Genomic DNA, 18,948 nt, shown 5'->3' on the forward strand with positions numbered 1-18,948 from the left:
TCTTGTCCGCAGCCACAACAAGAAAAGGAATTTCTATTATAGTAGAACGCACATGGCCGGTGTCAGTGTTTTGCGGATCTGCAATTTTCAGACTGCAAAACACTTGCGAGCATGTAAATAGACCCTTAGGAGTTACAGAAATCAATTGATTGGAGTAATTGCCTCAAAGGGTTGTGCAACAAATTATTAAGTTAAGGGTACCACCATTTTTTGTTCAGGCCAGTTTCATTAGTTTGTTAAACCACAATTCAAATGTCCAATTTTCATTAGCCGATCTTTTACATTTTCATTTATTATTACTTTATTATTTCAGCAACCATTGTGGGTTTTTCTTTGTCTCCAACGGAAGAGTACCAATCATTCTGTCCATGTGTATAGTTGTCAGATAGCCATAGACATTGGCACAACTAATGAGGGAAGGGTTAACATAAAAGTACGACATGAAAGAGACCAAGACGCATTGTATTTCTTGTATCCTTTATTACAAAATACTGCTGTACATGTGAAAACAGAAAACAAAAAATAAAAAGATGTGAAGCATTTGGGGATCATGACACTGGAACATATAACATACAGGTCTCTGACAATACAGGATTCTCTTCCAGGCAAATAAAAATATGTACCATTAAGTCATATTTACACGTCAGAAACCAACAAAAAAGTCACATGTGTACAAAAACTGTAGAAGAAAACTTACGTAATTAGTTTTCTCTGTGCTTTTATTTTTGCAGAAAGAGAATGACGATCAGTTCTCGATTTATAAAATGTGTGTTGGGGATGCATGCTGGGAATTTTTTTATGTAGATTTGAATTTTAAATTATAAAAAAAAATAATAATTAAAAACCTTCAGTCCATACATTACCTGTACAAGACCATAGACTAAAGCTTTTCTTTGCAACTTAAATATAAGTACATGCATGGGTTACCATTTCTCTTTTTTGTTGATTTTTTTTTTTCCTTTTTTTGTTTTATCCTGAGATTACAATTAAGTCAATAGTAAGAGAGGGAAAATAAAATAATGAGACCCAAAGAGGTCATATCCCCTCCCCCCCACAATATTGCAATTGGTTTGCTGGTCAATTAAGGATGAAAGTCTTGATCTCCCTCAAAAACCCTAAACATTGGTCCCCAAAAAGTACTGACAGGAAAAAGACTGTAGAGGAAGGTGAGGCAGGAACCCTGTATGTCTATATGAGCATGTCCAGGAACGCAAAAAATAAAAAATACTTATAAATTAAGCATGTTTTTCTAGAATACAAGTACTTTTTGTTTTGTACAAAAAATTGCAATATGATTTGTCAAAAACATAAAAAAAACTGCTGTTTCTCTGCTCATATACACAAGCTAATGATAAGAGACAGTTCTTGCTTAAATTCGCCTTAATGGGAACAGGTTCATTATCCTTACAAAAAGTGACAAAACCGTGGCAAGACGTAACATGGCGGCAACATAGGTCGTCAATTGAAAATTATAAAGTGTGTATGTATGTATATAGGCGTGTGTGTGTTTATGCATGTGCATGTTTGTATATATGCATGTATATGAGTCTATGTGTATATACATGAGTATTTATGTATACACACACGTGTTTATGTATGCATGCATGAATGTTCATATACAATTATGATCATGTGTATATGCATGTGAACACAGGTATATAAGTGAGTGTATTTACGCATATATACATGTGTACACAGGTATATGCACATGGGTATTTATGAATATATGCATGTATATTTAATGTGTGTATTGTAGATGTATGAACTTCGATATTTTGGTAGGTGCATGCATACACCTTTGAGATTACTGAAGAAAAACAAAAACAAATATGTTCTCCAAAAGTAAGATCCTGTAAGGGTCAGTAAAGCTTAAAAATGGACAGCTGAGAAGCAGAAAAGACGTCTCAAAATAATACACATCATGAGAATCATTAAAACTGAAGTCAACATGTATACTGAAGCTTCACAATAGTCTGACTGTTTTTGAATTTCTCCTACTCCGATTCTGGATTTCATGGCATAGCAGATCGGGTCATTAAAAAATATCCATACTAAGTGCCAAATGTGGTACAGTCCATTGTCCTATAGATTTGGCAGTTTAACGTAGCTTTTTATTTCCACTATTCACTGAAAAAAATAAAAAAAATCAGTGCCACAGCTTTCAGGCTAGAAAATTGGGGGGGGGGGGGGGGGGGGGGGGAAGAGGGGCAAAAAAAAAAAAAAAAAAAAAAAAAAAAAAATACGTTCAACTAAAGTTTCTCAATAGGCGCCAAAGAAGATTCTGGCCCCAGTTATTCATTCATTGTTATCAGTGTCTCCATATCCAGTGTAACATTACCCTAGTGAAGATGCAGTTTTTCGACATGATGACGAATAAAAGGTTTGGTAGGTATTCCTCAAAACGGGTGCCATAACCAATAGAAAAAAAAAATATATATATTTATAGGAAACATTTTGCATAAGCAGAAAATCGTCTATATAACAGGCGGCGGCTGGTTGTGTTTTTTTGTTTTTTTTGTTTTGTTTTTTTAACAGGTTACAAAAATAAACGGGAGCTCCGTAAAAGTGTTGTAATCGTGCACGGCGACCGAGACTGACACCGCTAGGTGGATGATGCTTTGAAATGTTCCTTCGCATAATGAGTATGACAAACAGCTTGCACACACTTCAATTGAAGGGTTAAAACTCAAAAAAGGAAAAAAAAAATGCTGGAACTGATCCACTACCGGGACACAAGCAATTCACGATTTCTGATGTTGGTGAAGACAACACTGTGGCCCTGAAAAAAAAAAAAAAATTCTTGGAAGGAAAGAAAAAAAAAAAAAAAAAATTCCCTTAAATGTCTTCAAATTAAAAGTAGTGCATACAAGTAGAGGAGAAAAAAAATAATAATTCACAGATAAAGCCTCCAAAAGCTTGCGGCGAACTGAGAAGACACGCTTCGTTTTTCCCTTCAAGTAACAGTGTACCTGACTGAAGTGCAAGCAGCTTCTGCTCATCTCCGATTTTGATTCCCAATAGTGAAATGAGATGACAATGACAACTCAGCTGTAGTGCAATTTGCAATCGGTTTAGTTCGTCAAGCAATGTCCTGCATGCTTTGAGCAAATACTACAACTGACCGTTCGCCGACGCTACCAGTTCTTGAAACGTATTCTCAAAGCAGCGTTTTAGATCACTGTACGTTACTACAAGTGCGCTCTTCTCGTCCCTGGATATGAGACTAATCTTCTCGGGCACGCCAGCATCTAACTGCAACAAGACGAGGAAAAGCAATGAAAGCCAAAATAAAACCATACAAGTTCGAAAAAGCCGCTCCTCATGATGGATGGGTAATGGCACATCAGTGTGGGGAGGTTGGGAGTAGCGCTCCCCTCATGAATACAGCTTACTAATAAGGAGTACCATGTATTCTTTAGCCCTTTCTACCCCAGGCAATGTTTTGCTTTTATCATTTTTTTTTCCCTACTGCCTGACTTCTTGGAGCCATAACTATTTTTTTGTTCACGTGGCTGTATGAGGACAAGTTGTGCTTTCTAATGGCAAATTATATATATATATATTTTATCAAAATGGGGTGGAATTGGAAGAAGAAAATTCCACCAGTTTTATTGGTTTGGTTTTTACAGCATTCCCTATGAGGTGTAACTGTTGCCATATTCTGACTTTTTATAGTTACATCTATGGAGCTGTGCGAGCTCATATTTTAAAGGGCGATCTGTACTTTTCAGTGATACCATTTAGAGATGTGTACGAGTTTTTAATCACTTGTTATTCCATTTTCTTTTGGGGAGGTAAAGTTAGGGGTGGGTGATATGGCCTAAAATCTATATTGCGATATAGTTGTAAGCATGTGCGATATGCGCTATATATTCTATATTTCAGGGGGGTTAAATTTTTTTATTTTTTACTTTTTATTTAATAGCCATTAGCCTCCTTAGGGGCTAGAACCCTTGTCCTATTCACCCTAGTAGAGCCAGCCAGGACCTGAGGGGTTAATTGCGGTGGATTGTGGCATGCAGTAATACAGGCCACGTATGGGATATGGCCGGCACATGCAGGCTACGTTTGTATTCAGGCATAATAACTAAATTCATTGGTGGTGGAGTGGCCACAGTCTCTCCCCTCCTCCTCCTAGTCTGTTCTCATTGGTGGCGCAGTGACCACAGTCCCTCCCCTCCTCCTCCTAGTCTGTTCTCATTGGTGGTCAGTGGCAGCCGCACAGTGGCGAGGGAGGGACTCCCTCCTTCTCCACTGTGCCGGCTCAGGAGAACATGGCGCATGACTTTATATATTTTTTACAGAAGACAGATTTCAGTATATCCCAATGCAGTGCTGCAGGCCTGTATTGGGATATTCCAGCAATAAGCATCAGAGCCTCGGCAGCTTCAATCTCAGCGAGGGAGACCGTTACAAGCAAGAAGGCATGTGGGTCCAGCATTTTTTTTACCTTGAGATGCTGTGGTCACAGTTGACCGTGGCATCTCAGAGGTTAAATGACTGCAAACTACCAAAATGGTGATCGCAGACATTAACCCCGGGTGTCTGCTGCATGAAACAGCAGGTCCCTGGCGGCTATGGCGCTCACACCATCTTTAAAGACCCAACATGTAATGTACCATTACGTCAAACCTTGGGAATGGGTTAAAGGCTCCTATGTGCCAAGCAGCCCAAATTTTTTTTCCTATTTGGTCAAATAGTGGAGTTAACATTTTTCTGTAGTATTCAATTGTAGCATATTTAGGGGACAAATGCTTTAAGCTGAAAATATATTAACGCCCCCCATCCCCGCAGATGGGGGAGCCACCATGGACTGTCCCATACATTACCTTGTTAAGACAAGATACAATATGACTGAGGTCAATCCAGGGAGTGCCCGCTTCTGTCACTTGATGGAAAAGATGATCCCGAAAGAGTTTCAGCAAATACCTGTCACCAGTTTCTGACCAAGATGGGTCTTTTTGAAATCTGACAAGAAAGAGGGGTAAAAAAGTATCCTGTATGGCTTTGAGTCGATGTGAGAGAAGCGCATTACAAATGTTTGTCATTATATACATTCGTACAGAATACAAATGGTCAAATGACACAAAAGACTAGCATTTCTTTGGCAGTATACGTTGGGATGATTTCCTGATGTCTAGTTCTGACAGAAGGCTCTGATGTATCGATGGCACTGTGTAGGATTACAGTGGCCTATGACACACTGGATCTAACAGGCCAAAAAAAATAAAAAAATTCTATCCTAATGGGTAGCCCTCTGTATAGTAATTCCCTTACAGTTGAAAAGGGTATGCTCACATAAACCACCCTGAGGTAGGCCACAAGGATCCTCATTCGCTGTCAGTGCGTGGCACAGGAACAGGTTTAACTACTCCCAGCACAGACGTTAAAGTAGGGCTCTGATGCAATGCTTTCCACATCTAGATTTGGGTCATATCCACAAGATACATGTTGTTAAGTGAAGGTCTTTGTCTGCCGGGATCATCACAGATCATGGGCAGAAGAACAGAAGGCTCTGCAGTCACTTTCCATTCTTCTCTATAGGAGATATCAAAACAGTTGACTACACCAGTGATGGTGAACCTTTTTAGAGGCCGAGTGCCCAAACTGCACCCCAAAACCCACTTATTTATCGCAAAGTGCCAACACGGCAATTTACACCTGAATACTACAGCCCAATATAGTATATCTTCCATGTAATTTATCATTTAGCTGTAATAGCCTGCCTACATTCAGTGTTCTGCCTGTGCTGTTCATAGTGAACCTTGCACTGATGATGGCAGGATAAGTCTAAGGCATATTAGTACACCATAGACTTTTTCCAGTGCATGGGTGCCCACAGAGAGGGTACTGAGTGCCGCCTCTGGCACCCGTGTCATAGGTTCGCCACCACTGGACTAACCCTCACTTGGCCATTTCCATATCTCCCAAATCTGAGATCTAGTTGTCTGCCTGGTCCAGTTTGGAAAAGCAATTAGATGAGGTCATTAGAAGTGGCAAGAAGTAATTAGTTCTGGAACCAGACATGTCAAAAAGGTTAGTTAGGGTAATCTGGACGATTATTGGTGCGCGTGTGAGTTTATCAGAAAAGACCGTTCCTGCAAATGGTCTTTCACGATCATCTGGCCAACTAAATGTGCCACCGATCATGGGGTGATCCTGTCACTCGTGCTGTCTAAACAGCGATCTGCTGCTCAGAAACCATGAATCTGTATGAGGACAAGGGATCACAATAGCGATCCCCATCCTCATCCAGTGAAGGGGATGTCTCCTACACTGAATGAGCAGCCAACCGATGAGAAGGAATGCTTCTTTCCTGACAATCGGCCAGTCTTTAGAAGAATAAATAATCCAGTCACACAACTTACTCTGGTCTCTCATTTATTGTTCCCAGTTTGGCCAAGAGTCTGAACAATCTTCCATTCTGCACCTCCTGCAGAGAAATAACACCATTCTGAATTAATCACCTTATTGTAGGCCAGATTCACATCTGCAGAGCAGATTTAGCTTGAAGCCTCCATCGCATACTTTTGCAAAAATAACACCGCACGCAGTAGTATTTTGTCCAGCAGAATTACAGAAGCCCAACAGACCCCGTAATAGTCAATGGGTTCTGCTGGTGTCAATCATAACTCATCCGCTGCTTCTGGGGGTATTTTTTCCCTCATTACAGAAAAACTGTAAAATGTACTACAGATGTGAATCTAGCCAAAGCCAAGCAAATTACTTCTGCAAACCCAAATCATTTGCCTCAAATAAGCCAAATGAGTTTGAAAAAGACATCAGAAATAGGTTTGGAAAGTTAATTTGAGATTAACTCCTCAACACTGGAACTGCAACGCCAAGAAGGAAGTCTTGGAATTATGGAAATTACAGAATTGATAGACATGTCATAATATAAAATTCAAAGCATCTCAATTTATTCAGCATCGAGTATGACCGTCACGTCTAGAAATACATGCACTTACACACCTTGGCATGCCATCAGTGAGGTTACTAATGGTTGTCAGAGAAATGTTCTGCCAGGCTGAATACACTTGGGCACACAGATCAAAGATCCACTGCTGGCATCTCCCTTTGCTACTGCCAACCAAGGACGTCTCAGATGTGCTTGACGGGAGAAAAATCAGGAGACACTGAAGGCCAGAGTGGATCACTAAGCGCCAACTTTTGGCCAGGCAGGCTGCTCCCAAGTGGTCTGGTGTTCTCCTGTTCAAAAATGGCTCCTTGGACAGTATGGAGAAATGGTCGTACCACTGGTTCCATAACCAAAATCAATGTAATGCCAAGCTGTTAGTATACCTGAAATAAAGGCTTGAGGGGTCCAGCTGCTCCACACCATAGTCCCGGGAATAGGCCCAGTGTGACATTCCCCTGTGATGGCCTCTTCATGGCCCACGTGGTCCCCAGACCAATCTCTGGCAATGATTGCATCTTAGACAAAAGCAGGGCTCATCCCTGAAGAGGACAGACCTCCATTGACATCTTGCTGTGATATTCTCTGAGAGCATTGGTGTTGGGTCAATGGAAAACCGCCAGCTAGACGTCTGGTTCGCAGTCGTGAAAAAGGCTTCTGATGGTTTGTGTAGACACTGTTTGCCGCCTTAAGTTTGGGATGGGACGTCCAACAGCAGGCATCACACAATCACCCCACACGACGATCTTTTTTTTTTTGATGTCTCATGTGACCCCAAAAATAAAAAATTTGCTTTCAATCTGGCTTTTATGCTGCTCCCACAGACAGGAGCTAGGTGCTTGAAAATTTGATCATCTGCAAATGTTAGCGACCCTGGCTACTTCCTTGCTTGTCCTTCTTGGTGTTGCAAACTCAATTTTCAGGAGTATATATTGCAATAGCATAATAGTGGAACTCCATTTGAGTAGCAGTGAAGAGACTGGCTTACCTTTGCAAGGTCCTCCTCTATGACATCGTTCCGCATTTGTGCTGCATCCAGTTGAGTATAAAATCTAGCACCGATCATTGGCATGATATCATTTACACTACGCAACCGGTTTTGGTCTGTCAGCAAATATCTGTAGGCATATAAAAAGATACATATAAAAGTACAAACCCTACCTGGCATGGTTAAGCACAAAGATAAAATAAATTGACTTTTATAATTAATATACAAAGATGGTTTACAAGGTCCGGAGAGCTTTATTTGGTGCTGTGGTTTCCAGCTTCTCTTCAGCACCCACAGGCAACTCTTTAGAGATGGCACAGCAAAGCACTGCAGCCACACTGCAGAGCAATATGGTCATTTTAAAAGGAGTTCTCTGGCTCTTTTATACAGGTCATCAATATCAGATGAGCAGGATCTAACTCCTGCCAATCAGCTGTTCTGCAGTAGCTCTTGCACAGGAATGACAGCTTCATCCACTGTGCAGAGTCTGGGACAGGTTTCGTTTCTAGCACCATGGTTCCATATTTTCTGGTGCCCATGCAATACAAGGACACCAGAAAATACAAGACTTTCGGATCTTAGGGGGTACAAAGGAAGGCAGGAACTCAAATATAGAAGTATTCTGCCGCACAGTGCCAGGAAAACGTAGTCTATGCTAGAGTATTTTTTTTCCAGACTAAAAACTTTTCAGCGTAATTTTGTCCTTGTTTATGAGTGTATGCAGTCAGACCACCCCTTTACTGCTTTATTAATGATCACGAAGACCAAAGAGATCAGCCCAACCATGCAGAGAAGTCTGAACATGCCATAAGAATGTAGCATATTTTAGGTGGACTTCTTGAAGCCAAACCTCCAATACCATACACTGAGGGGCCTTGTCCTACCGATTGGCCATGAATTCAGAAACAAAGAAAACACATTTAACCCTTTCAGGGCACAATCTATTTTACTTTTTTTGTTTTTACTTCCCCACCTTTCAAGAGCTATGACTTATGTTGTCGTGCACATAAAGATTAAAGGGACTCTCATGAAGGAGATTGTTGTCCGTATGTCTTATAAAGGCAAATGGGTGCCCGGCTTTGGATACCCTCTATTGGCCAGAATAGAGAGCTACTCTATATGAGCAAATTCCATCCTTGACCCATCCTTTAAATACATAAGCGGCCATTCATCCTGGCGGTCAACATACATTTACCCTGTAGCAGCCGCCGGAGATGAAATAACTGAATGGCCTTGACAAAAAAAAACTGGGGGACATAGGGGGCTGCATTGTAAAAGAGGTGGTCTCTGATGAGACAACCCCTCTAACACCAGTCCTTGTCCTCTGCTGCAGCTCCTGAGCACCGCAGACAACCAATGCTCTGAACTAAGGGGAACAGTGCATGTGGTGGATGGGGAGCAGGGCTGCAAAAGTGAACATAGACTTACATTAGACCAGGGGTAGGCAACCTCTGGCACTCCAGCTGTTGTGGAACTACAACTCCCAGCATTCATACATGCTCTGCTCTTCTAAAAACTCACATAGAAATTAATGGAGCATGCTGGAAAGCATAGTTTCACAACAGCTGGAGGGCCACAGGTTGCCGATCCCTGCATTAGATGCTTTATTTTAACTATGTTATAGTACAACCTGTGTAAATCTGCGCCTGTCACCAATATGGGACTGAGTGTCTCGGCATACAGTACAGGTAGTGGTTATATGGCATGATAATCACCAGTATACTTTACTTTGCTCTCGATAAAGGGGACTCTACCCCGAAACGCGTTGAGTTTTTTAGAATAAAGAAAGAAAGGACTTCTCCACTTTTGAAACCCTGGCTACTATTCTTTGGGGACGTGGAAGCAAAGTCTAACCACCTGATAAGTGACCTCGGAGGGGAAGGAGAAGGTATAGGTGTTATGTGCTTATCCTATACCTCCCTAGTGAAGTAAGTTTCTAATTGAGACTCCTTCTCCAACTTTTAATTTGATATTAATATATATTTTGTCTTCTGCATTTAATTTTAATTTGAACTGTATGACAGTAATGACAATTATCTCTACCAACTACTGTGGAATCCACTACCACATTAATTAAGCTTGATCGCACCTTGGCACCCCCCCACTAACCCTCACCCCTTCCTTTCAACAACACGATATTGGGGTCATTAGCAATCCTTTTTTCTACACACTTGCAACCATCGCAGAGTATTCCTTTACACTGCCCACTTTAGGGTGCAGCCTCGGAACACGTTCATTTCTCTTTTGCTCACATCCCCCTTTTTTCCTGCAATCCACCTAATAGCTCCCTTGGCGCTCCTTAATCCATCTTGCTCATTTTGCCCTTTTTTTGTGCCTGTCACAGGGACTGAGGCATGGTGTCTCGGCATACAGTACAGGTAGTGGTTATATGGCATGATAATCACCAGTAGAAGTATCAGCTCACTGTGGCGCTCTAACCAGGATATACAATAATTCAGCACTTGAGTGCGGTCGTATACGGGGGCTATAACTTCAGTTAATCTACTGAAAAGGAGAAATACATTTCTTATCTAATATACAGTATGTTGCTTTGCCTCCTACTCTTTGAAACTGGATTGTGTCTATGCAATTTAAAAATGGGGAACTTACACGAAAACATCTACTTCCCCTCTAAAGTTTGCATACAGAAGGAGACATTTACACTTTTGCAATATTTCATGCTGGCACAGATTAGATGTAATCTCCTCTGCAGGGCATCAGAGAAAAATCCAGACAGTTCTATGAATGCATTATATACAGGAATACATATGGCAAAAGGGAGGCGGCTGCCCATCTTCTATTGCCATAAAGTGCACAGTATGCTGCAAGTTTACCTTCTACAGAGTTGTGAAAAGGTCACGTGAAACCTTACAACAGCTAACTATGAAAAGAGCGGAGTAAAGAAGATGTCAGCCTTACAAGATTAGATTCTTTAGGTCAGAGGAGTAGTTGATGTTCACGAGTTCCATTGCTTTTTGCAGATTTTCCCGTTGGATTCCAGCCAAAGAATTGCAGGACAACGCCAGCACAACTTTTCCTAATGAGATCAGGTCTGCTTGCTGAAAGCAAGAAATAAGTGATAAGCCGCTGTTTTAGTATACGAGCAAGTATAGTAATTAATACAAACATACCATAGGATAGGTTTTATTTGTTTTGCAGGGCCATGGAACGGAAGAAAAATTGAGGATCACATGCGGAAAGCAACATTAGGCCATCTGAATGAGCCCTTATTCACATGACCGCTTTTCCTGACGGTCCGTGGACGCATCCTCTACTGCACAGACGCTGGACCGGTTCAGCTATCCTGCACTTGCACAGAAGAGCATGCAGTCGGGGACAGCTAGAAAGGCCACCATTAATGGGGCAGCTGCTTGTGATACTTTACGCAATTAGGAAAAAAGTAGCAAGAACTAGCCAATCCCTGCAACACACAAATCTAGCATTAGTGGGCATCCAGTCATAACTGCCAGTGAGACACTCTTTCCAGTACGTATAGAACAGTATGCTAGGAACATAGCTGATTGAACAGTAACTGCACATGAGTAGCCACCTCAGGGCTTGCAAAGCGGGAAAGAGGACCCTGCTGTCTAATTATTCAATATGTCATGACAGCAACTCATGGAAAATCCCTCCGAGATGTCCCCTTTCAGACAAACATACTGATTTACTATATGGCAAGACACACTGTGGGTCATCAAAATCATGAAATGCCAAAATGAGTAGTAATAATGAAGGACCGGCACTTCCAAGTTGCTGTGAATTATTCCTGTCACTCTGACACGTTTCGGCACAACATGTTTGACAAAAGCACTAGATGTGCTGAAATGCGTCAGAGAATAAAGGAATAATTCACAGCAACTTGGAAGTGCCGGTCCTTCATTATTACTACTATTGCCTGGGATCCCAACCCTAGGACCGCGCACCCACACCCTACTACATAGTGCCAACTGATCTACATGAAATGCCAAAATGAGTGATGAGAAAGTTAAAGAGTAACTAAACTTTTTCCCAAATGCCCCAATAATATATTTTTCTAACTTTTATTTATGGATTTAGCATTTTTACTAGATATTCCGCCCCTAAGCACAGATTTCCCTGTGCATTTTAAATTCACTGTTCTGTACACCGCTGACTTCAGTGTTGTATGGTGTACGGACTGTACTACACTTTATGAATGGGGCTGCAGAGCTCCTGCCTGTGCCCCCCGGAGGTTTACTTAATGCTGGCATAGAACGTGGGTACTCAGAGAATATCTCTAGTAAAAATGGCAAATCCATAAAGCACATTACAAATGTCCGTAGAGATAGACGAAAAGCGGACAGCACTCCAGATAAAAAGCAATTGGTGTTTATTCACCCATGTGGAAGGCAACGTTTCAGCTCATACAAGAGCCTTTCTCAAGCCTTTTCGTATCATTACTGCCCAAGGACTGTTAAATGATCTGCCTCCATAGTGGTAAAACTCATATCTGACCAGGTTTGCAGCAGAGGTTGGGCAGAGATGAAGTTATACGACCGATCCAGCAGATCCTTATCTAATGTCAATTACAGAGTTTAATTGGGGAGGGGGGCAAAATGATACAAGTGAATCCAGCTTTGCAAATATATATTGCTAGGTGACCAATGTGTACTATTCGAACAGGCAGATATTCATTGTGTAAAGTGGACATACCTGGTATTGGGGCATTAGGGCTACAGGATTACTCTGACTGCCATCGTAGGTTAAAACATCAAAAATCCCAACACAGTTGACATGCAGCCTAAAAATAAAATAAATGAATAAAACTAAATACATATTTCCAATTTATACTAGTGGAACTAAAATTTAAAGGAAATCTGTGACCAGGATAATGGCTATTGAAGTAAAGCCATGGCCTAATAGCACTTAGTACCTTATTTCTAGATGTGCCCTTGTTTCAGCAATAGATGTTTTCTATCTTCTGAAAAGCCAGTTTATTTGGTATGCAAATGATCCAGTACGGTGCCCAGAGCGGCGTCAGTCTTCCAGGAACGAGCCCAGGCACGCCTCCTGCTAGTGCCCAAGCCTGCCCTCAAGGGGGCAGAGTTATGGCTTGAATGTGATGTAGGAGGTGGGTGGACACATTGTGGCAGGAGGCATGCCTGGGCTCGTTCCTGCAAGACACGCCCCTCTGGGCACCGTGCTGGCTCATTTGCATACCAAATAAACTGGATTTTCAGAAGATAGAAAACATCTATTGCTGGAACAAAGGCACATGTGGAAATAAGGTACTAAGTGCTATTAGGCCATGGCTTACTTCAATAGTGATTATCCTGGTGACAGATTTCCTTTAAGATGTGGAGTGCAGTATTTACAGGGGTATTCCAACATGGGGGGGGGGAAGATTGCCATAGGCTGCTAATGCTGTAAAAGAAAAGCTTAGACTCCCCACTTTCCCTCGGCTGCAGTTTAGATGGTGCACAGATCCATGCTGTGCAATATCTCCGACTCCTGTCCTAACCACAATCACTGGCAGAAGTGGTGACAAGCCACAGTCAGTAAATGGCAGTATTCACAGCCATATGCTTCCCGGTCAGGACGGGAGAAAGTGCTACTGAGCAGGGACGGCTTAGTGAGGAGAGTATAAGCCATGTCATTGTTTTTTTTTAGGGGTTGGCCTATGTTCTTCCGTTCAAGTGATGGTCTGCTGAAGCATTAAGATTTACCAAGACATTTTGAACCATTGTATGCTTCCAACTTTGTTGGAGCAGTTTGGGGTCAGGCCCTTTTCTGTTCCAGCATGACTGCACAAAGCAAGGTGCTTAAAGGCACTCAACTGGCCCTCTCAACCCAGCCAACAGTTTTGGAATATAGTAGAAAGGAGACCACAAGCCATGTTCTCTCGTCCAACATCAGTGTGTGACTTCACAAATGGTCTTCTGGATAAATGCGAAAAGCTTCTTACAGACACTCCGAAGCCTTCCCAGAAGAGTGGAGGCTATTTTATCATCTGTAAAGAGGTGACCAACTGCATATGAATGCCTAAGGGTTTAGAATGGGGCGTCACAAAAGCTCCTGCATGTGTAGGTGGCCCTATACTTTTGTCCATGCAGTGTAGATTTAACACACCTGGGAGGACCTTAGAGATACCTGGTTTTTCCAGTGATCAGAATCTTCGTTGGATCCATTACGCGACACGCTAGGCCTGCAGTGTGGATGGTTCGCAGTGCTGAGCTCAGCTGGACAATGTAAGCCCAAATCAGGGACTCTGGCAGCAACCCAGCATGTTGACGCGGCAAAGGACCATCATGCTGGCCTACAACATGTACAGCAGATAAAATAATCAACATACAAAACACTGTATATGTATGCAGAGAAAAGCCACTGCATGCCAAAATAATGATATGGAATGGCTTTTCCGTGATAGATACAGCACCAGGTCTTAACAAGTGCGGTGATATCAAGAGCCCAAAAGCGTTCACATTCCAGCAGTCTGCTCCGTGCAATGTCTTTGTTAGAAAGGTCTCGTAATTACGTGGTCGTTACAGGCTGTAATTCACAAGGGGCGAGACCTGGCTGTCTAGTAACCTATGGCAGAGCTCTCAGGAAGTACAATTACAGAAGACTCCATCGACCTGTGTACCAGCACAGACAGAAAAATTTATTGACCACATGTACCATGATCTTTTTAAACGGAGTCAGAGTGTTCAGCGAGCGACACTGCTGAAAAATAGGCTATAAATTGGTTTGGTTTCTCCCCTAGCTGCCTAGTATTCAGGTGCCCACTACACCAAAGTCTTTGGCCAGAGGCATGTCAGGAAGATTTCCCAAAGTAAATGATGTATGTTGCCTTCAATTTGATGTACCTTTAAAGTCTAAAACTTGAGATGTTTCTTCACCTTCTACACCACCCTTTACAGTAGAAAGATTTTATTTAAAAAAAATAAAAAAAATTGTGTTTCAAAGTTGCAGTTGATAAGTTTGGATTAAGGGGTTGTCTCACTTCAGCAAATGGTATCTGTCATGTACAGAAAGTTAATACAAGCCACTTACTAATGTATTGTGATTGTCCATATTGCCTCCTTTGCTGGCCGGATTCATTTTTCCATCACATTATACACTGCTCGTACCCAGGGGTTATGACCACCGCTTAAGCACAGACACAAGGTGGACGAGAGATGCTGCGCATGTGCGCCGCCATGTTCCCAGCCACCAGAAAGGCTGGTGATTTTTCCTATAGTGTGCAAGTACGACTTCCGCTGCTGGATGGCAGGGTGGTTGTAACCCCTGGAAACAAAACAGTGCATAATGTGATGGAAAAATTAATCCAGCCAGCAAAGGAGGCAATATGGACAATCACAATACATTAGTAAGTGCCTTGTATTCACTTTCTCTACATGAAAAATGCCATTTGCTTTAGTGAGACAACCCCCGGTAAATCAGATTGACAGGCTAACCATGGCCACTATCCCTATACATTTCAAAAATAAAGTGAATTGTGTAAAATGCAGAATGTTGTAAAATGGTTGCACAAAAAAGCCCAAAGTCACAAAGTCATATTATGAAACAAGAATTCTGGCGTGCAAGAATTGATGAATGTCCCCTAGGAGCTTTTCCCTTAATACGCCACATGCAGGGCTCAGATGAAGACACAAACCTGGAAGGAGATTTTAAACATAGATCTTAGCATGTTACAATGATGGTCAGCACAGTGAAGACCTGGGTTCATATCTCACCAGAAGGAACATGACTGATATTCTAAAATCACAACCACGATCATATATTAACTGGCCCCAATATGAGTATCTATGATGAAGATTATTTGATTGTGACCTCACTGGAAACAGGGACTGATGAGAGGGAGAACTAGCTCTGCATATAGTGCTGTAGAATAGGCCGGTGCAATGGGAATAATCGGCTGCAAATCATTCTTACCCCATTTCCTTTTAGTAAAGTAAGCGTCTGCGCTGGGATCATTAAAATGCCTGCTCATCATGGTCTCTGCGCCAGCGTGGAAGTCATAGGCAAAAACCAAGGCTTAAAGAAAACAAGAGACATTGCATGCTATAAAATGTCAGGACCTTGTTCATTAATATATGCAATACTGATACAAATACACAAAAACACGTACAAACATGCAAGCAAGTAGAACAATGACTTCCAGGACTACAATATTGACTGTCTTTAGATTTGACTCCTGCCACCCCTACTGATCAGCTAACTGAAGGGGCAGAGGTGCTCCAGCGAACACAGCACCCCCTGCACGGAGCTGTACTTTTAGCAGCGTCTCAGTCCTACGCAATGGAAATAATACTTTATATGTGCAAACTAGAGTTACTCTCTCAAAGCTTTTTAATTAGGTAAATCACTAAAAAGACTGATGGAGGGGCGTGCAGTATATAATTATTGTAGGAACCCCACTGCATTTTATTCAGAATGTCAAACAAGATGACTTGGGAACACAGAGCATTATCCAACGAGCAAAATGTGCATGCACCCACACAACTTACAATGCTCTCCGAATGCTTTGGTTGTAAACATTTCTCGTAAGGTAACGATATTGGAGTGCTGGATTTTCTTCCACGTGTCAACCAGAGACATGCATTTTGTGTTCACCAGACGAAAACCTAAACAAAACAAAACACTAAAAATTATTTCACTGTGAAATGCACACACTGGATTGAAATTCATTCAATACTGAATGCCGAGATTTTCAAAAATAGTTTGCTCCTGTAGTTATATTACGATTTCTGTACAGATACCTCTGCATTAATATTTTGTATTTTCTCCCTATAAAAGACGCAGGTTTTACAGGAGGAAAATAAGACCCCCCCCCCCCCCCCCCCTCCATATCAAACAACGTACTTCTCCTCCTCTGGATACCCCCGCCGCACCAGAGATCCAGCGCCTGCTCTTCCTACTGCGCAGTGACCAGACACTAAACAGTGTGAGGTCAGAGCACGCCGAGGTCCCGACGGTGTCCGCGCGCACATCACAGCACGTGGCCGACTAAGACCAGGAAGCAGTGAGTACAGAGCTGCATTCACCACTCCCCGGTCCTCCTGTACTAACAAGTGGTTTCATAATGGAAGCGCTCATTAGTTTTTTGCAGCATAGGACCTGACAGTTTCCTCCTACTTTGGGAGGGAAAAAAATAAAATAAAAAAAAGTGTGTCTTATAGGGCGAAAAATACAATAGATACAAATACAATAAATGTTTTAATGCAGTCACAGGCTCCAACCAGTGACCGCACAAAACATTTACAACCAGGCTCATCGAGGCACTATACTGCTCCCCATCAAACATGCTCACCATGAACTCTTCTCAGGCAATACGTCAGGTCGTCCTTGCTATTTACAGCTTTGTAGGATGAAGTAATATATCCAAAGTTACTGGACTTGTGTATTCTGTTGGGAGGAGGAAGCGGTTCCAGGGGGAAAAGGCTGTGGTAGCTATCAACCTCTGCAGGTACGGCTAAAGAAAGGGGAGGAAAATATAGCATGGTCAGTTAAAGTCTTCTCAGTCTGGATGTCTCAAGGTGAACAGATTCCAGAAGCAGTCATACAAGGGATTGTACCACATTTCTGAAAATGTACCATTGTATACACTACAGAACTGCACTATGAGCAATTTCCTATCAGAAAACAGACTGGCATGGCAGCTGTGTTATGGAGGCAAAGGATTTAATGGAGTCTAAAAATCAGAAGAGGGTGCTAAAGAAGAGCACATATCTATCGTTATACGACAAGCTACAGGGGGATTTTTTGAAGACTGTAGAACAGATGCAGCTTTTTGTTAATTTACACCATGCTCACCACTTTTCCCATGCTGCCCCGCAAATTTAAAATCAGTTCTGTTAGAAAACGGACAAAAATTACAGCTGAAATCTATGCCAGTCCCGATAATCATTTATCTAGCACATAACCCTCCGGTGACGCACCAAAATTATTAGGTGGCGTGTGCCCCTAAGGGCTCTTTCACACTTGCGTTGTCCGAATCCGGCGTGTACTCCATTTGCCGGAATTACACGCTGGATCCGGAAAAACGCAAGTGAACTGAAAGCATTTGAAAACGGATCCGTCTTCAAAATGCGTTCAGTGTTACTATGGCAGCCAGGACGCAATTAAAGTCCTGGTTGCCATAGTAGTAGTGGGGAGCGGGGGAGCGGTATACTTACAGTCCGTGCGGCTCCCGGGGCGCTCCAGAATGACGTCAGAGCGCCCCATGCGCATAAATGACGTGATCCATGTGATCACATCACCCATGCGCGTGGGGGCCCTGACGTCACTCTGAAGCGCCCGGGGAGCCGCACGGACGGCAAGTACACTGCTCCCCCGCTCCCCACTACACTTTACCATGGCTGCCAGGACTTTAGCGTCCTGAAAGCCATGGTAACCATTCAGAAAAAGCTAAACGTCGGATCCGGCAATGCGCCGAAACAACGTTTAGCTTAAGGCTGGATCCGGATTAATGCCTTTCAATGGGCATTAATTCCGGATCCGGCCTTGCGGCAAGTGTTCAGGATTTTTGGCCGGAGCAAAAAGCGCAGCATGCTGCGGTATTTTCTCCGGCCAAAAAACGTTCCGGTCCGGAACTGAAGACATCCTGAACGGATTTCTCTCCATTCAGAATGCATTAGGATAAAACTGATCAGGATTCTTCCGGCATAGAGCCCCGATGACGGAACTCTATGTCAGAACAGAACAACGCAAGTGTGAAAGAGCCCTAAGACAGAACATGTCCTATTCTGGTCAGTTTTGCAGACAAGGATAAGCATTCTTACAATGGATCGCCAAAAAAAACAAAAAATACGAAATCTGTTGTGTTAAAATACGAAAGTGAATGAGACAGAAATTGCTGAAGGACGTCTCGGTATTTTTCGCCTGGTTGCTGGGAATGTTTAGGTTTCAGCATAATGTGCTGGACACTGATAACGGCTCAGCCAGCACCGCCTGCCTCTCCCTGCCTGTGCAGCAGATCACGCTGCAGTCTTAGATAACTGACTGCACAATCTGCACTAGATTACCAAGAAAGAGCCTACAGCAAAATGTAGCACAAAAAAAAAAAAAAAAAAACTACCAATAC

General features: G+C 42.4%; 1 protein-coding gene across 1 annotated transcript in view; it reads right to left on the reverse strand.

The window, feature by feature from the left end:
- Window positions 1-913: 913 nt before the first annotated feature.
- The window catches only part of PAN3 (poly(A) specific ribonuclease subunit PAN3), a 60,985-nt gene continuing 42,950 nt past the window's right edge, over window positions 914-18,948 (reverse strand). The window contains exons 9-18 of the mRNA XM_040426172.1: window positions 17,176-17,337; window positions 16,373-16,489; window positions 15,798-15,899; window positions 14,013-14,178; window positions 12,576-12,663; window positions 10,824-10,963; window positions 7,905-8,034; window positions 6,369-6,433; window positions 4,830-4,968; window positions 914-3,252 (exon numbers count right to left, since the gene is read on the reverse strand). Of these exons, the coding sequence (XP_040282106.1) occupies window positions 3,112-3,252; window positions 4,830-4,968; window positions 6,369-6,433; window positions 7,905-8,034; window positions 10,824-10,963; window positions 12,576-12,663; window positions 14,013-14,178; window positions 15,798-15,899; window positions 16,373-16,489; window positions 17,176-17,337 (1,250 nt within the window). The 3' untranslated portion in view covers window positions 914-3,111. The remainder of the gene's footprint in view (window positions 3,253-4,829; window positions 4,969-6,368; window positions 6,434-7,904; window positions 8,035-10,823; window positions 10,964-12,575; window positions 12,664-14,012; window positions 14,179-15,797; window positions 15,900-16,372; window positions 16,490-17,175; window positions 17,338-18,948) is intronic.

The sequence above is a fragment of the Bufo bufo genome, chromosome 3 (assembly GCF_905171765.1).
Source record: "Bufo bufo chromosome 3, aBufBuf1.1, whole genome shotgun sequence".
Classification (NCBI taxonomy): Eukaryota; Metazoa; Chordata; class Amphibia; order Anura; family Bufonidae; genus Bufo; species Bufo bufo.